We start from the raw sequence: 18,688 nt of genomic DNA on the forward strand, positions 1-18,688 counted from the left end.
CATACATGCCATATCAGCACCCCTGCATGTTTCAGCCTTCGCCCGTCCTCATGCCGCCCGCTCCAACCGCACCGCTGCATCAACCGGCCTCCGCTCCTTCACCGAGCTGGGACCAACTGCGTTCTTGCAGGCCATGAACAACTTCGCTGCCCAGGGAAACTCAGGTATGGACTGGATTTTCGATTCCGGTGCTTCTAGTCACATGTCTGCTTCTAGTAATATGCTGTCAAATTTTTCCACCACACCACTTTCATCCATAGTCCTAGGAAACGACACTACTATACCTATATATTGCACCGGCCAAACCACCATACCTACACCCACCAAACAACTCCTCCTACGTGATGTCCTTATTGCATCCGCGCTAATCAAAAACTTAATTTCTGTTCGTCAGTTCACCCGTGACAATCTTGTTTCTATGGAATTTGATCCGTTTGGTTTATCCGTGAAGGACTACTGCACCAAAGCGGAGATCGCTCGGTTCAATAGCTCCGGCGACCTCTACACTCTCCATGGCGCCGCCACCCACGACCCACCCACCTCCATGGCGGCGTCCGTCGACCTCTGGCATCACCGTCTCGGCCACCCCCACAACGCTACCTTGTCTTCTATACTTAGCGAATTTTCAATAAATTGTAATAAGGATAGTCATAATACCTCCATGTGTCCCTCTTGTCAGCAAGGAAAACATGTTCGCTTGCCCTTTAGTTCCTCTACTACCGTTAGTACCTTTCCTTTTGAACTTTTGCACTCGCGATTTATGGACATCTCCCCATACTAGTGTCTCTGGCTTTAAATATTATCTAGTCGTTCTAGACGATTTCACACACTTTGTCTGGACTTTTCCTTTACGCAACAAATCAGACGTACACACAATTTTCCTAAACTTTCACAAATATGTTGCCACACACTTCTTTCTTCCCATTAAATTTATCCAATGTGACAACGGCAAAGAATTTGATAACTTTCAAAACCGAAACTTCTTTCTTCAACATGGCATTCTTCTCTGATTTTCATGCACATACACTTCACCTCAAAACGGCAAGGCGGAACGCTCGCTTCGCACAATAAACGACATCATTCGCACTCTTTTAATCCACTCCTCAATGCCACCAAAATTCTGGGCCGAAGCCTTACGCACAGCCACCTACTTACTTAACATCGGGCCTCACAAGTCCAACCCAAACTCTACACCATTCTACTCTCTTTACCTTAGTCATCCCAACTACTCTGAACTTCGCGTCTTTGGATGTCTTTGTTTTCCAAACACTGCCGCCATCTCCACCAACAAACTATCACCTCGCTCCATTCCCTGTGTCTTTCTAGGATACTCTGATGAACACAAGGGTTATCGCTGCTCGGATCTCGTCTCCGGCCGCGTCCACATCTCTCGGCACGTTACTTTTTCCGAGCATATCTTCCCTTTCTCCACACGGACACCCTCCCAAACTCCCATTGACCCATCGCCTACCCTACATCATCCCATAGCTCACCCCGCTAGGTTTCCTCACCACTACACCGCTCCTACCGCCACCCCAGTGCCCTCCTCGCCTGCCGCGGCAGACCCTTCCGCCGACTCCACTGCCGCGACAGCGGGGTCGGCTGCTTCCTCTGCCGCATCCGCAGCTCCACCCGATACACCCATCTCCCCCGCCGCTCCTTCTCCACCTATTCCACCATCTTCGACGTCTGACTCATCCGCTGCGCCCGACGTCGTTGTTCATCCCACTCCACCTCTACCACCCCATGTCGTTCCTACCCAAGCTCCCACAAATGATCACACAATGCACACTCGGGCCAAAACGGGATTTCACGTTCCAAAAGGGCCGCGTCTCAATCTTCATGCCACCACTTCTCCGATCTCCCCATCCCTAAAACCTACAAAAGTGCTCTTCTCGATCCTAACTGGGCTGCCGCTATGCGTGATGAGTTTTCTGCTCTCATTCACAATGATACATGGCGCCTTGTTCCTCGCCCTGTCGGTGCAAATATTGTTTCCGGCAAATGGGTTTTCCGCCAAAAATTTCTCTCCGACGGAACTCTCTCTCGCTACAAGGCTCGCTGGGTTTGTCGTGGTTTTTCTCGAGCAGCACGGCATCGACTACGACGAGACCTTCTCTCCCGTTGTCAAGCCTAGCACTATTCGCACTGTTCTTAGCATCGACACTTCCTCTTCTTGGCCCATTCACCAACTCGATGTCAAAAATGCCTTTCTTCATGGTGCTCTCCAAGAAACTGTTTATTGTCAACAACCTTTAGGCTTCGAAGACTCCTCTCGCTCCCGATCATGTTTGTCTCCTTCAAAAATCTCTTTATGGTCTCAAACAAGCCCCTAGGGCTTGGTTCCAACGTTTTTCAACTTACATTCAAACAATCGGTTTCACTCCCTCTCTCACCGACACCTCTCTTTTTGTCTATCACACTTCCACACACACAGCTTATCTTCTTCTTTATGTTGATGATATCATTCTCACTGCTTCCACTAAGACTTTTCTTGATCATATTATTACACTGCTTAACTCTGAATTCTCTATGACTGATCTTGGTGTGCTTCATCATTTTCTTGGCATCACTGTTACACGTGACTTTAATGGTCTTTTTCTTTCCCAACGTCAGTACATTCTAGATCTTCTCAACCGCGCAGGCATGATTGACTGTCAGCCTGCTCGTACACCTGTTGACACTAGCGCCAAACTCTCTGCTGATGGCGAACCATTCTCAGACCCAACTCTCTACCGTAGCATTGCGGGTGCACTATAATACCTTACTCTAACACGCCCAGAAATATCTTATTCTGTCCAACAAGCCTGCCTATATATGCATGATCCACGAGTTCCTCACTACAATCACATGAAACGCACTCTTAGATATCTAAAAGGAACATTAGATTATGGCCTTCACATAAACACCACTTCACCTACCAGTTTGACAAGATACTTTGATGCGGACTGGGCTGGATGCCCCGACACTCGTCGGTCCACGTCCGGATACTCGTGTTTTTATGGGTAACAATTTGCTTTCATGGTCTTCTAAGCGACAGGTTACGGTTTCACGCTCGTCCGCAGAGCTGAGTATCGAGCTGTTGCACATGCGATTGCTGAGACAGTTTGGCTACGGCAGTTGTTGGCTGAACTTCATCGTCCCATCCAGCAGGCCACTATTGTTTATTGTGATAATATTTCAGCGGTTTACATGTCCAAGCAATCCAGTTCAGCATCGGAGGACAAAGCATATTGAGATAGATATTCACTTCGTCGGGGAGAAAGTTGCTTTGGGCCAAGTTCGAGTTCTTCATGTTCCCACTACAGCGCAGTTCGCCGACATCTTTACCAAGGGACTGCCGACACAGCCGTTTCATGACATTCGTTTCAGTCTCAACGTGATTGAACCCCACGTTGACACTGCGGGATGTTAGATTATATGTTTCGGTTAAGCTAGACTTGTAACGCAAGCTAGGGTTTTAGGCTTAGTCGGTTGGCTCTACTATTTATATCCCTTGTACCCCAAACAGTTTTGAATCAATTTGTGAGACATAATACAAACCCACAATAAGAACACGATGATTTTCAAAAGTATTTCCGATAATAAATCTCCTTTCTATTCTAAAAAGGAAGAAAAGAAAGTACACCTGTGATTCAGATTTTCAAAACTATGATGACAAGAACATTCAGTGAGTCAGATGTCCCACAGCCCAGGAGGTCATGCAACGGCAGGGGTGTGTAAATATTACAATAATTTCCGATCAGTTTTAAGGTATCTATGTTCGATTTTTTAAAATTCGGTGGATAAGGATTTCCAATTCTCAGGGGGTGCTCCAAATACGGTATAGTCTATAGTATAGAAAATAGCATGCATATATGAATTACTCAATATTTAATTAGGATTATTCAATTTTTTTAAAACCAGATATTTCAATGTTGAGTCAAAAGTCAAAGCCAATCTCACAAGATTATTACTTATCATGTTATCGAATTCATTTAGCTAGCATGTCTAGCTCTATGTATCTACCGCTGATGGATTGATGGTTCAACTATTTTGTTTTTATTTATGGCATGTCATCTATATTTGAGTTTTAGTGTAAATTGTTTCTTGTTTCATTAATTAATTGAATTCCAGAAAACTGTAAGTTTAAATCCGCCTTAGTTTGCAAGAATTATAAGAGCATTTTCAGTCGTCCTCCAAACGACATGTGGTAAAAATATGTAGAATTAGTCGTTTGGGTGGAGGGGGGCGTCTGTTCCTTGCCATGTTCCCAATACGACCCCAAAGAAAAATTAAGTGTAAAAGTTGTGTCCGGTGTTCCTGATAAAGCACTTATGTACAGGGGGCAGGGTGGGCACGCCGGAATATTTGAGACATGTATGGATCAAAGCGATGCTTGTGGCATGCGAATAGGGTATGTTAAGTGTCCGGTGATCTCCAAATCTCATTTGCGAACGTGACTGGAGATGGTCTATGTACCGATGAGAACATGTATCTAACTATTTTATTTTCGGTCCAAATCCGCTCTGTTTCGATTTAAATCTGCAATCCATATACCTTCACTCGAATCCGCAGTTGGTCAATATCCACCCCATCAAAATTCAAAAAAATGATAAAAAATATGATAATAGCAAAATCCGAATAGATTCAATAAGAGCACGTACAATGCGGTGACGTCAGCCTTCCCTTAGAAATGCCATGTTAGATTTTTGCTTAGTTGGATGAGAGAGAATGAAGAGAGAGAATGTTGCCTTCGCTTAGCTAAGGGATCATCTCTTAGGAAATAAGGGGAAATAAGAGAAGACTATTTTCTCCATTGTATCACATATGTCTTCCCTTAGCAATAAATTTCCTACCAAAATTTAATTATCCGTATTAATTGCTAGAGATGACTCTAAGAGATAATGCACTGTATACCTTATATCTAATGCCTTCTATAGCTGATGTGGCGGAATAAGAGAAGACATATCTTCTCTACCATTGTACATGCCCTAATGCCCAGCGCAGCGGGCACGGCGTCGTTACCGATAGAATCGATCGGGGAATTTTATAATATACCACACTTTACTTTGATTCTTTATTATTTACCACATGACCACCACCTGTCATTGTCACTTACATGTAGTGGTCACGTGGTAAATAATAGAGAATCAAACGAATCGATCGCATGGAAGACACCGTGCGTCGTACGGCGCGCACAAAAACAATTGCCGCGCCCTGGAGCACGAGGGGTTGAGCAGCCTGCTACGTTTATAAACTACTCGTCCGACTCCACTCGGCAGCGTCTGGCAGCTAGCCGGGTTGACTAGTGCCACTACATCAATACTCATCAGTATACTCACTGAGCAGAGTATTGTTCAGAGCGTGATCCAAGAGGCGACGGGCGGCACTGCGTTGGCGGCGGCGGCAGCGGCGGAAGCGGCGGAGCACGACAAGAAATGGCTGCCTGCACCGCCCTCCGCCCTCCCCGGCTACCAGGTGCGCCCGAGAAATGAATCTTGACCCAGTCTCTCTGATTCTGGCTGTAGTTATTCCTGGTTATTCAGAATCAGATTTTGATAGGTGGGCAAGAACCTTCCCTTCCCTTCCCTGCTCTTCTCCTCGCCCGAAACCTGTTCGATCCGTAGGTTTGTTTTCCCTGAGCTCGCGAAATTTTCTCGCCGTGTGATCTGGGTCTAGTTGTGTTGTGCTGTTATTCTGATCGAGAGGACGCAAACCAGCCGAACAGTAAGTCAGTAACCAAACTCAGATGGCCGACTACTGAATCCTGATATTATGACATCAACAGGTAGAGCATAGGTGATGATAAAACTATCAAACTTACTACTCCATCCCATCCATATTATGACATGTTGCTGGTTCAATACAACTTTGTAAAACTTGGTTGGGCAACTACTGAATCCATATATAGCATCAACATACAGAGCATAGGTGATGATAGACTATCAAACTTAGAGAGTAATTCTCCCCGCCCGTCGTTCCTGGAGTGTGTGTAAGGTGGTTATTTGGCAAAAAAATGGTGATCTTCGTTTTACAAGAAAAAACCAGGAGATCTTCTGCTCATGAGGGGCTGCTTGTGGAGCTGGATATAGGTCACAAAATCTTCAGTTAGATGTCAAGTCGACATCACGTTGGTCCAAGTTGAATGATGACTGATGAGTGTCTCTAGATGGATAAGAATATTGGTACTCAACCTAATAAGTCAGATTTCATGTCGACATATGTCATTATTTGACAAAGCTGGTGATCTTCGTTTTAGATGAAAAAAAGGAGATCTTCTGCACAACGGATCGATATTAATGAGGGACTTTTTTTGTTGAGAGGGGCTGTTTGAGGAGCTGGATATAGGTCACAAAATATTTAGTTAGATGTCAAGTCGACATCATGCTGGTCCAAGTTGAATGATGAGTGTCCTAGATTGACAAGGATATTGGTACCAGTAACTCTTAGTCTTTATTGACTAGGTTTCTGAATTTTGTTATGTTGTTTGGGACTGTGTGTCCAAGTCAGATGTCATTTGATGGACAGTTATCTATATTATTCAGTCCAGATTTAGGCCGCTAATCCAATCTTTTGTAACAATTGACAACTAGGCTCATTGGTTGCAAGTATTTCTGAATTCTGACGCTGCAAATATGAAGCTGATGCCCTGATAGACATTTCTACCTGCATTGCTTACAGCAGTCCCAGAGCAGGCCTCTTCAGTCCTTCGCTTACCAAAAAACAGAGTTGCTGTCACCGGTCGAAAGAGCTTTGCCAGTAGGGCCGGCTCGAATCTGGGCAATGTGAGCATCCCGAAGCAATGGTACAACCTCGTCGCTGACCTGCCGGTGAAGCCGCCGCCACAGCTGCACCCACAGACGCACCAGCCGCTGGTCCCCAGCGACCTGGCCCCTCTGTTCCCTGACGAGCTCATCAGGCAGGAGCTCACCGAGGAGCGTTTCATCGACATACCCGAAGAGGTCCGCGACGTCTACGAGCTCTGGCGCCCAACACCACTGATCAGGTATTACAAGCATGTGCTTCTTTGTATGATCGCCTGAGTGATAAATGGCCGCTGTTGGTGTTAGAATTCAGGTGAGTGTGGAGTAAGTTGTTTGGGATCTTGGCACGACAGGGCAAAGAGGCTGGAGAAGCTGCTCGGCACACCGGCGAAGATCTACTACAAGTACGAAGGGACTAGTCCGGCGGGATCGCATAAGGCGAATACGGCCGTGCCACAGGCATTTTACAATGCCGCGGCCGGGGTCAAGAATGTGGTGACCGAGACTGGCGCCGGCCAGTGGGGCAGCGCGCTCTCCTTCGCCAGCACCCTCTTCGGCCTCAACTGCGAGGTGAACCTGAATTTCTTGCCTTCCGATTGTTCAACTTTCTTCAATGCACCATCACAAATTCTTAGTCTTGATTGATTAGGTTTCTGAATTTTGTTACGTTGTGTGTGACTGTGTGTGCAGGTGTGGCAGGTGCGCGCGTCGTACGACCAGAAGCCGTACAGGAGGCTGATGATGGAAACATGGGGCGCCAAGGTGCACCCGTCGCCGTCGGACGTGACGGAGGCCGGCAGGAAGCTATTAGCGGCAGACCCGAGCAGCCCGGGCAGCCTCGGAATGGCAATCTCGGAGGCGGTGGAGGTAGCTGCCACCAACGGCGACACCAAGTACTGCCTCGGCAGCGTGCTGAACCATGTCCTGCTCCATCAGACCGTCATTGGCGAGGAATGCCTGGAGCAGCTGGCGGCACTTGGCATCACCCCGGACGTCGTCATCGGCTGCACTGGTGGCGGCTCCAACTTCGGCGGCCTCGCGTTCCCCTTCATGCGCGAGAAGCTCGCTGGCAAGATGAACCCGCAGTTCAAGGCCGTCGAGCCCGCCGCGTGCCCCACGCTCACCAAGGGTGTCTATGCCTACGACTACGGCGACACGGCTGGGATGACGCCGCTGATGAAGATGCACACCCTCGGCCACGGCTTTGTCCCGGATCCCATCCATGCAGGTGTTTTATCAGTGTGGCTTCTGTCATGTGCTCCTTGCTTGTTTCCACTAATTGGCATGTTCTTTCTTACTGATGCAAAACCATTTTCTGCAGGTGGGCTTCGCTACCATGGAATGGCACCTCTGATCTCCCATGTGTATGAGCTCGGCTTCATGGAGGCTATGTCCATAAAGCAGACTGAATGCTTCGAAGGTGCTGCTAATTATCTCACTTTGCTGTTCTCATCAGTTGCAACTTTTCTTTCACGGCATGAAACCGCCGTCTCTGAATTTTGCTGCTGATTTCTTTACCTTGACGTAGCATCTGAACTTAGACACTTGTTCATGAATTAACTGCAGCTGCCTTACAATTTGCACGGACGGAGGGCATCATCCCGGCGCCGGAGCCGACCCACGCAATCGCGGCGGCAATCAGGGAAGCGCTAGAGTGCAAGAGGACTGGGGAAGAGAAGGTCATCCTCATCGCCATGTGTGGCCACGGCCACTTCGACCTCGCCGCCTACGACCGGTATCTGAGAGGTGACATGGTTGATCTCGCACACTCGGATGAGAAGCTCCGGGAGTCTCTGGCCGACATTCCCAAAGTATGATGCTACATAGAGGTAGAACAATGGCGTGGGAACACAATAAGATGAACAATGTGACTCTTGCTTGGGAGTCTAGGCACGTCAGGTTAATCTGCTGGGGAATATGAGTATGCGGCCAAATAATTTGATGAATAAATGGAGTTATCCCTTTCGTAGCATTCACAGTTGGTTCCAGAAGGCAACATCCTAGCTTTCAAATTTCGGAACCGTCTTATATAAAAAAAAGTACCCTCTGAAAACTGCAACAAAATATAGTATGCCCACTGTTGAGTGTTGACTAATATAAGAAATTTTACCAAACTATAAGTTAGCTTGCCAAGACGGTTTATATTAGTGGGTCAGGCTATTTTGCTTTAGTTTTTCCTCTCCAAAGTTTGGCACCCTGTAGATGGCTAGGATCTCATGATACCCTTTCGTGGGCTAACTTATCACTTCAACTTTAATAGTTGAGAAACACGTGCATCGGCGTATATGGAGAAAAATACTTACTTGCTGGGTAGATGTTGACCTAGGCAACGTTTGTCCTCTTAAGTAAACATGCTGCTTTGGAATAGAAAAAAACAGCATATAGACACCAGATTTGACGTGCAAAACTTTACGTTTGTGGAAAAACAACGGACCAAAGCCACCCATTTATTGTCCACTAGTTGTAGATGTGGGATACAAGAAGCTCGTGTCTAGAGAGCACTACATTCTTCATACATTGAGAATTTCTTTCTTTCTTCTCTACTGCTGGCTAACCTAGAATTTCCAACACTTCTATTGGTGATGGCTGGGTGGGATGATTAACTTCTACCTTCTCTCATATGCAAAGATAAAGAAAAACAGGGCATAAACGTAATGGGTTGTGGTTTCTTGCACATGTTTAGGTTCATTAAAGGTTTCAAATTGTTCATATATCATCGATGCCTACGTTTAAGAGAAGGATATCCCAACACATCCCAAACTTTCCCCTTCCTCTTCTCCCAAGCTGCCACCGCGCTCAACAGATCGAAAAGGATTATGCATCATTTTGTAGTTGCAGGCAGCCACCTCTACAGTAGTGAGAGTTGTCGGGAAAAGTTGGGAGAGGAAATAGTAATGAGAGTACTTATGTGGGAGACGTCCACCATGAGATAAATAATCATCAAGCAAACACCTCGGCAGTGGTGGTCCACGCCAGTGGGACACACCTGACCAACACCCTCCATGGGACAACTGCGAACATCACGGAGAATCCATGATAGTAATTATTTATGCCTCTGCCAACCTACCCTGCATTACATAGCGTTGATCTGGACAGACACCTACTACGGTGCCAATATGGCTGGTATGGAATCCACCACAAATCCACTTTCATGTCGCACTAGCCTACATTACCGTGGCAACCCTTTCACTAAGCCATTAACGAAATGCCAATATTCCACAATGCTTCGATTTATGTGTAGAAGCGGTAGCAGTGAAGAAAATGGAGGGTGAAGAAAGAAATGATCAAACATGCGCCCATGTATGGACATTATCCTAAAAAAACATGAATAAGATTGAAAACATTAGTGCTTATCGGTGAGTGGACGGTGGGTGGCTTGTCTTAGGTGCAACCATCCATCTCCAAAAACCATTTCAATGTATTTCAAACTAACTTGAAGTTATGGAGTCCAAGTTAAACTGGCCATCTCAAGAATATTATTCAAGAGGAGAGAAGAAAAATGAATTAAACTCTTTCAAGAGTCATAAATGGCAAAGATGACTCGTTGCGTCCGACGAGCATGATGGCGACACATTGAGTTTGGCATTAGTTTACACAATAGGGGGGTGTAGACGAGGCGTGGGTATGGTGCGGTTACTCATAGGGGCGGCGCGGTCACTCATGTGGGAAGTTGATTTAGAATCCTTGTTAGGATTTTGACTCGGTGGAATAGGTTGATCCATATTCAGTTCTTGTTCAGTCTACTTTACCCATTTTGTGAGCCATATGTTGATCACTTAAGCATTTTTTTCTTGGGTTGATCATTTACGGTTTGTTTCCAACAAAACAAAAACTTTAGAATAAAAAGTAAACTTCCTCAAAAGTTAGGGATGAAAGTGGACTTTCTAAACCCACAAATGCATAAACAACCCTTAATAAAGGAAAAATCATAGCGAAGAGCCTTGCCCTCAAATTTCTCGCTAAATCCGTCAAATTCAGCAACTGAAGTGCCTACGATTACATATAGAGGATAAAACCACGATGAATCGCCGCAACAGTTGTCGCATACGTAGGATATATATTGCAAATCATGCCAACCATATCAACATGACACTGCCCTAATACGTAGTTGCACCAGTATCGCTAGACGAGCACAATCGTTTTTCTCGTGAAGGCTCGATGTAAAGGGTTGTTGAAGATAATATCGCTGCCAGCAATGATTCCTACAAATCAGCCGCGTCCATTGACAACAAGATCAAAGTTGTTGTTCATGAAGATCAATGTGAGAAAAACTTAAAAGCTCCTCGACAGTGATAGCAGAACGATAAAAGATTGGAGCAGGGTGATTTTAATTCAAGATAACACCGCCATCACCATCATTAGAGCGTCAACACTGCAACACAAAAAACTAATAATACAAGTCATCCACACACATAGCAAACGAGAGACGAGGATCCACTCCCATGTCTTGTAAGTAGATCCTACGATATCACCTAAAAGTTTAATCCCAATTTTTGTTAGGGAAACAACGGGAATCTACTGCATGGTTTTTATTACTCCCTCAATTCATAATAAGTATCGGCCTTTAGTTCAAATTTCTTAAACTAAAGTCCTAACACTTAGGAAACACTAGTTGCATTGGAGTTCACCAAGAACAAAACTATGAGGTTCATCAACCCAATTACAAGAAACATTATCATTAAAACAAGCCCTATCCTCATTTTGTCGCAATAAAATTTTGAAATAACTGGCTTAACGGAATGGGCCGTTCAATGTTATTTATCTATTAGTCCGGCCCAAGCCTTGAATCCCTCTGACAGCCCATCCCGAGGCTGCCAGGCACAAAACCGTCCCCTGAAAATGTACGGAGTAAAAAACGTACTCCGTATATTGCCTGTTTGGTAGGAATGGCAACGGGTCTGCCCCCGCGCGGGGATTGTCTTTTCTTCCCCGTCCCCGCGTTTGTGAAATTCTCCCATCCCCATCCCCATTCCCCACCTTGGGGACTATTTTTTCCCGTCCCCATAACCCACCGGGTATAGCAGACCCACGGGTTCCCCACCCCCATCACAAACAGTAGACAAATCATAAAAATATCTCATAAATTCAAGCTCAAAAATAACTTAATACGTGCAGACTGCAGAGTCACAGAACCACATAAAACATAACGAGTACTTATGTTTGACTCACATAGTTCACACGACGACACCACCGAATCACGTGATTACTAGAAGGTAAGCAAGCATTAGTGACGTGCGTAAATGCATACTTAGCTGAAATTAAGCAGGACAAGCTAAATTTGTGGATATTACCGATACATGCGGGGCTCCGCGGGGTTCGGGTATGGGGACTGCTAGAACGCTCCCCGCCCCGCTTTCCCCATCGGGGAGCATGTCTTGCCGTTAATACCCCATGGGGATAAATTAGATACCACACCCGGCCCCTAATAGAGGAAAACCCCGTCGGGTTTCGGGTAAACGGTCCCCGTTGCCATCCCTTGGTGGAGGACTCGAGGGTTTCCGCTCGAATCTCCTCGACGCCGGCGACCCGTGAGCGCGAGCTCCACCTCCGCGTCCGTCCTCTCGTCGGCGGCGTCTTCCTCCTTTCCTCGGTCCAGGTGAGGTCCCAAAGCTTCGCTCTTTTACTGCCTTTGCGATTTTCGAACGGAGTGACACTGACGCCGTTGTGGGCCGTGGGTAGGTATGAAGAGGGCCGCGCCGGCAGAGGAGCCGGTGGAGCTCTCTTCCGACGACTCGTTGAGCTCGGATTCCGACGATGAGGCCGGGAAGGGGAAAGGAGAGAACTTCTTTCGGCTGCCCAACTCCTCCAAATCTGCAGCTTCAGCAGAAGGTCAGAGCTATTTCGGTGACTGATTGTTTTCCGAAGAGTCGATTTGCACGCTCGTTAGTTGATATGATGTTTCCTAACGGCTCTAAGATGAATTAATTAATTAATTATAGATGCGTGCTTCGGATTTCCTTGTATGATTGGTGTGCAGGTCTTGGTAATTTAGTCCAGATACAGTGTTAGTTGCCGGATTCGTTAATTTCACCTTCTTAGAGTAGTAAGTATGTTTTTGGTCACCAAAAGTCCAAGAGGACTACTTTTCCCAGCCATATATGGATACTGTGGAGACTTGGGGTACCATCTTCTTGCTAGGATTTGATGTGGTAGTTAATAATTCTGTAATCTGCATGCCACCGAACAAACTTGCTTAGATTTTCATGCTAATCAAGGAGTTGTGTATTGAACCTCAAGCAGCTTACCAACCTACGTTTGCAACATATGGCCTGACTCCATATCTACAGACCCTTCAAACAAGTTATATGGCTTTCGTGTGATTGAATTAATTCTTAACATTTTGCAATATATAAATAATTTTTGATCTAATTCTTATCCCAGATGATCACAAGTTTTTTGGAGACATTGCCCATTTGTCCTTATAATAATCTTGACCATGAGTATTTTTTTTAATACTTGAGACTTGATAAGCCAGATACACTTTTTTTTTAGTTGTTACGGTTACTAAATGAGGAATACATTCTCAAATTAACCCATTCTCGGTTGGTTACCGGTTTAGCTTGTTTACTGGCAAAAACCAATATCTGATTATTGTTATTTGACCTTTTGTTTTTCCTGCAAAAAGAGCAATATCTGATTAGCCTGCTAATTTCCACAATTTTTGTTTGGTTTCTTTTAATGATAAATCTGTACAGATAAGAACACACTTATATAAAAAAATCCAAACTTCAATTCGTTTAGTTATGCAAATCATTAATTTCGTAATGTTCACGAGGGTAAAATAACTTCAGCATTTTTTCCTGTTCACTCCAAGGCATCGCTGAGTTGGGGGCTATACCTTCTGTAGATACCAATAGAATAAGACAGGAACTAGTGTCAGCGGAAATAGTTAACAAGTTCGCCTCCCCAAGCACTATTTGAGACCCTGAGCTAGAGTCTGCACCCCACCAGCCATGGACAGTAGAGTATTGCATTGATTAGCCCCTGTAGTTGTAAGATCATGTACTTTTTTCTGCACAGAGTTGCATATCTGTAGTCTTACTATAATGGGATACTGCAGGTGCACTGATCAGGAAGGCTGAAATGTATCAAGAGTACATGAAGCACATCCCAGTTCCTGAGCACTGTGGTTCCCTGATCCCATCCACATCATGGCTGGGACTTGGAAGATCGATGAAGCAGTTGTACAAGCAGCCCTTGCATTACCTTACCAACATCCTCTTGAGAGAGTGGGATCAACAGAGGTTTGGGAGCGATAATGAGCACCAGCCTCTGGATGTTATCATCCACCCTAGGAAAGCTGAAGCTCTCATTTGGGCCACTGAAGAAGTCCATAGGATGACCACCTCTAGCCACCACTTAGGGAAGCTCTGGGCATCAGACCCCACGTATCATGCTCACATAGATCCAGTGTTTCCCACCCTAAAGTTGGAGTAGCCTACATTGCAAGTTGGACTATCTTATGCTGTCTATTTTGTGTTTTACTGCTGTAATCGCGCACAATTTGGTTGTTGGTGAAGTAATATGAACCTGTTGTGAAAAGTACGATATTTTATTCTCAGGATTTATTATAGCCATGGTTTTTGAGTCGCTGTATAGTCGCTGAGTCATTTTTCGAAAATCATGGTATACAGCGACTTTGGTCGATTATACACTGAGTCACAGCCTTGGCGACTCACTTTTGAGTCGTGACACAAAAATCATGATTATAGCACTGATTTAGCTCTCTGAACAGCAGCCATGTCAAAGAAGAAGAAACCTGGTGGTGTGGATTTCAGTGCTTTGAGCCGGCATGGGTATCGTGGCGGTCCATCTGTACTGACAGTTGCTCCTCCAAAGGTCGAGCCTAACTGGACTTGGTCAACTGGGAAAGATCGCAATGAGAAGGAAGTTCTAACTGAGTCTTATGAAGAGCGGGAACGCACAAGGGCTGCAGTTACTGAAGGAGAGAAGCTTATCGGTGTGCGAAACCCCCAGCCAAGGCAGACAGAGAAAGAGAAGGAGGCTTCATTCTCGCAGAAGGAGAAGAAGAAGAGAGACCGTGGACAGGCCAGCAGGGGAAAGAACTATGTCGAGGAGGAGAAGCGGCTTCTGAGGGGAAGTGGGGTCTACTCTGGCTTTGATACTTGACATTGTCTAGAACAAGTGTAGTAAAGTTTGTGTGTGAGTGCAGTGGATGTGTCCGTGTTGTTACATTGCATCATCACTATTGGTGCCTTTGTTGACATGATGCTGGCGAAGGTGACTTGTGCTCAACGTTGTACCAGAGCAGTGTTGGCATTCATCGTCAATTCCCATTTCTATCTTCTCGTTTGTGCTCCCATATACATCTTTGGCTCCCATGTCTCTATAGACTATTCTTGTTTGTGATCCTGAGGTGTTGCGATCTGTGTGTTGTAACGAAGTGTTTTTTTCTTCTTCTCATTGTTCTTGTATGCTCTGTCATTGCTGTCTTGAAAGGCTCAACTGGCAACCCAAGTACACTACAAATATTATAAATGTACTTAAAAAATCACAAAGTTAAAAAAAACAGAAGAAATTAATTATCACACATAGCTTATAGTTCAAAGATGTACAGAAGCATCAATGCATACTTTCTTCCGATCAGAGTAGGCACCAAGACGGAATGAAATCAGATGTGGGGTGGAACTTTTTTTTTTTTTTTTTTTGCATCAATGCACCAAGGCATTGGTGTACATTTGATTTGGGACATTATATGCTTAACTGTTGGCCCGCTTCTAATATTTTATGTTTGGTTTGCTCAAATATCTCATGAGACTTCTCTCAAGAGATGTATCTATCTACAGACAACACAAACAAACATACTTTCCATGAACTTGCCTCTGTTCATCAGACATGAGCGAGTCGATTTCCCTGCCATGTTGCCGTTTCTTATCAGAATATGCACTTTTCTCTAGAAAACTGTGTTGTCCATGAAATTCTGCAGATGTGGACACATGTTTCATAGATGACTTGCTGCATGGCGTTTGAAGATCCCTGGTCATGCTGCAACATGTAAATTGGATCTCGCCAGCACCTAATAATAAAGTAGAAAAATGTGAAACAGAACTAGCACAAGTAAGCAATATTTCACATTTACAATGAGACATCTCAATTAAGGCTCGCTTACCATTTGTTTGTGTGTTGGTTATGTTGCTGAATGGGGTTCGTGGTGTAACTGGCAGTGAAGCAGCTGACATGTGAGACATGTCGACACTACTCCTTGCTGCATCTTTCTTTTGTTGGCGTGCTATACGCCGTCTCTGTAAATACTCCGCCTTATTTTCATCTGTGAACAATCGTGACCAGTCTATTGTTTTTTTTACCTTGACGACCCTGGTAATTACATTTGGTTGTAAGAACGTTAACCGGGACGGTCATACCATGTCGAGACCCAGATGCTCCAGGTTGATCGACTGTAACATTACTGCAGCCTACAATATCATCAACACCTGAAAACTGCAAACATTAGTACAGAATACATGGAACATATATTTCTTGTTCATTAAGAATACATGATGTCACATATTAGCTAACCTGATGTTTGGGAGAGTGATCCTGCCGTGGGGGCATTTCTTTGGCTTATAAGAATAGGTCTCATTCCTCGTGCAGTTCCCTGCATGTGATATGCATCATTTCTATGCATCCATTCAGCCTCATCGTCACAACCGACCAAAGAGATTGGAGATGCATCATGTTCATCTGGAGCCATACCTACAAGTCTGCAAATACATTGCAGCTACAAAATCAGTATTTGATATATGTGTATTTATATGTAACACATGTGTTCTATATGTTGCAAGTATAGAACACATGACCTTCACTTTGTATCTGTGTGACTCCATATTGTCTAATCTCCTGCATATCACAGAACTTGTTTTCGATATTTGCAAGGCCTGTTGGTGTTTTTTGAAGCTCCCTCAATTGTCGTCGGTGCTTTGAAATCTCATCTTTATTTTTTGCATACCTTTCTCTCTCCCTCTGCCTCTTGACTTCTTTTGGATCTACATGTACAACAAACTTTAGTATCTGATCCCATAATATTTTTCTCACTGTTGGGGTTGTTGTTTACTACCTTGGATTTGGCCGTTGGTTATATCCTGAAATGGAGTGCGCTTGGAAGATGACATTTGGATTTCTGGTTTTACTCTCCTACATTTGTAGCTGCATGTCAATTTATAGAACTCGATGTGAAGCACAACAGCATGGCAAAGGGTGTTTTGTTGACCCGCTTTCACCATTGAGCCACCAATCTTAGCAGAGCATCATTTGGTATCACAAACAAAGGTAGCTGCTTTCACATGTTTGTCCTCCCGCTGCGATTACCTTCCTTGAAGTGATGCTTCATAGTTGATTGTTTGCTGGAAACTGGTTTTTCATTACTGAGTGGATATATTTCTCGAATAGATATAGCAGCTGACTTCCATATTGATATTTTGTAACTGGTATGCATACTGTAGTCTTCTAGAGTAGATGATTATACACAGTTTCTGGTCATTTAAGTTTTATTATTTTGTACCAAAAAATTCAAGGTGCTTTATGTGGGTCTTCCCAATCAAAAAATCTAGCCGCACCAGCCCTGGAGGCTGCATACCAGGTATGTTACAGTAATATATGTTTTGTCACAATCAATATTATAAAACCATACTACCTTGCAGCTAGATTATATAATCATTTGTGTAAATTAAGAAACAGTTAGTATCTGAGTCCATAATATATGCATAGCTGTTGCGTTTGTTGTTTACTACCTTGGCTTTGCCCTTTGGCTATATTCTGAAATGGAGTGTGTTTGGAAGATGACATATGGATTTGTGGTTTCAGTCTCCTGCAATTGTAGCTGTATTTCAGTCCGCACGAGAACTGTGTGTTAAGCCCAGTAGCATAACACACGTTATGTTTACCAGCTTTCACCATTGATACAAATATATTAGCAGAGCATCCTTTTGCTGTCCAAAAAAGGTATCCGCTTCTATATATTTTTTATCCCTAGATGATTTGCTGTGTAGATGCGACGCTTTACTAAAGTGTGGTCATGCTCAGTTGTGCGTAGTTCATTGTTTCCTGGCATTAGGATTTTATTTGTTTACTTGATTTTTACCAACAATATTTAGAGAGCATGGAGCAGATTTCTTTTTCTTCATTGGGACTACTTAGGTCATGAAACATCATTAGACAGTAGTTGGCTATTGCATGAATCTAAATTGATCGTGTACCTCTAACACATTTTGTGTTTCAGCCAAGGAATACAGTTTCATCAGATTTGACATGATTTACTTGACATCGGCTCAAATCTTTTTATTCTCTGCAAACCTGACATGTTCAGTTTGTATCTTGATGGCTGGGATCAGCAAGAAACTGATGCAGCTAATAGCGTAATACTAACAATTGTTAATTATGTAGAACCGATGGTCGAGTCAACAGCTTATTGTTTCTAAAACTTTCACAACAGGTATTTGTCTTAAACAAAATCTTAGTGAATCATGATTTTGTTTAAGAAATTAAGGGCATGAATTTATACGGTCGTTGCAGCAGCTCACATGAAGTAGTTGAACCTGAAGAGTGTGAAGCTGGATGTGGCTGGAGCTTGTCGTCTGTGCATTGACGTGACGTCCAGGGCGAGCGTGGGTGCTATGGCGGCGCCAGAGTGTTGCGGCGCGTGCGCGGATGCCGACGGGAGCGCCACCCGCGCGTTCAAGGGACGTGCAGGGCGGCCTCCCGTTGAGGCTGTGGCCAATGTCTTGTTGGACGGCACCCGGCGTGTGTCGATGGCTAGGAGAACTGTTTGGACGGCGATCGGCGAGCGCTGGTGCAGGGCGGCCTCCCGTTGTCTGTCCACAGCTCCGGAAACTGCTTCGACGGCGATCGGCGAGCGGAAGTGCGGCGATTTGGCGAGCGGGGCTGGTATGCCAATCGTTTTGTTTTTCAACCGTTTTTTGGTTTCA

At 44.7% G+C, this 18,688-nt stretch overlaps 2 protein-coding genes across 6 annotated transcripts; both read left to right on the plus strand.

The window, feature by feature from the left end:
* Positions 1-5,221: 5,221 nt before the first annotated feature.
* LOC124696334 (tryptophan synthase beta chain 2-like) lies at positions 5,222-8,722 on the plus strand. 3 transcript variants are annotated; one of them, XR_007000676.1, is made up of 7 exons: positions 5,222-5,460; positions 6,664-6,988; positions 7,100-7,316; positions 7,437-7,974; positions 8,068-8,166; positions 8,313-8,621; positions 8,653-8,722. XR_007000676.1 is itself a non-coding variant. In XM_047229069.1 (6 exons), exons 1-6 carry the CDS (start codon positions 5,421-5,423, stop codon positions 8,561-8,563), a joined length of 1,470 nt encoding a protein of 489 aa, XP_047085025.1. In that variant the 5' UTR covers positions 5,223-5,420; the 3' UTR covers positions 8,564-8,722. The 3 variants fall into 3 exon arrangements, 2 of the variants coding, with proteins under 2 accessions (XP_047085025.1, XP_047085037.1); XM_047229069.1 differs by having other exon boundaries at positions 5,223-5,460; positions 8,313-8,722; XM_047229081.1 differs by having other exon boundaries at positions 5,388-5,460; positions 6,667-6,988; positions 8,313-8,722.
* Positions 8,723-12,227: 3,505 nt separating this feature from the next.
* LOC124696351 (protein RDM1-like) lies at positions 12,228-15,134 on the plus strand. 3 transcript variants are annotated; one of them, XM_047229092.1, is made up of 3 exons: positions 12,228-12,342; positions 12,426-12,575; positions 14,482-15,134. In XM_047229092.1, exons 2-3 carry the CDS (start codon positions 12,428-12,430, stop codon positions 14,874-14,876), a joined length of 543 nt encoding a protein of 180 aa, XP_047085048.1. In that variant the 5' UTR covers positions 12,228-12,342; positions 12,426-12,427; the 3' UTR covers positions 14,877-15,134. The 3 variants fall into 3 exon arrangements, with proteins under 3 accessions (XP_047085048.1, XP_047085056.1, XP_047085062.1); XM_047229100.1 differs by having other exon boundaries at positions 14,485-15,134; XM_047229106.1 differs by lacking the exon at positions 14,482-15,134 and adding an exon at positions 13,807-14,319.
* Positions 15,135-18,688: the final 3,554 nt, after the last annotated feature.

The sequence above is a fragment of the Lolium rigidum genome, chromosome 1 (genome assembly GCF_022539505.1).
Source record: "Lolium rigidum isolate FL_2022 chromosome 1, APGP_CSIRO_Lrig_0.1, whole genome shotgun sequence".
NCBI lineage: Eukaryota > Viridiplantae > Streptophyta > Magnoliopsida > Poales > Poaceae > Lolium > Lolium rigidum.

What these genes read in the sequence shown, in the direction of transcription:
- LOC124696334 (XM_047229069.1), top strand. Translation starts at nt 5,421, where the DNA reads ATGGCTGCCTGCACCGCCCTCCGCCCTCCCCGGCTACCAG. An exon ending in CGCCCAACACCACTGATCAG is followed by an intron (nt 6,989 to 7,099) that starts GTATTACAAGCA and finishes TTGGCACGACAG; the next exon opens with GGCAAAGAGGCTGGAGAAGC. An exon ending in TCTTCGGCCTCAACTGCGAG is followed by an intron (nt 7,317 to 7,436) that starts GTGAACCTGAAT and finishes CTGTGTGTGCAG; the next exon opens with GTGTGGCAGGTGCGCGCGTC.
- LOC124696351 (XM_047229092.1), top strand. Translation starts at nt 12,428, where the DNA reads ATGAAGAGGGCCGCGCCGGCAGAGGAGCCGGTGGAGCTCTCTTCCGAC. An exon ending in ATCTGCAGCTTCAGCAGAAG is followed by an intron (nt 12,576 to 14,481) that starts GTCAGAGCTATT and finishes CTCTCTGAACAG; the next exon opens with CAGCCATGTCAAAGAAGAAG.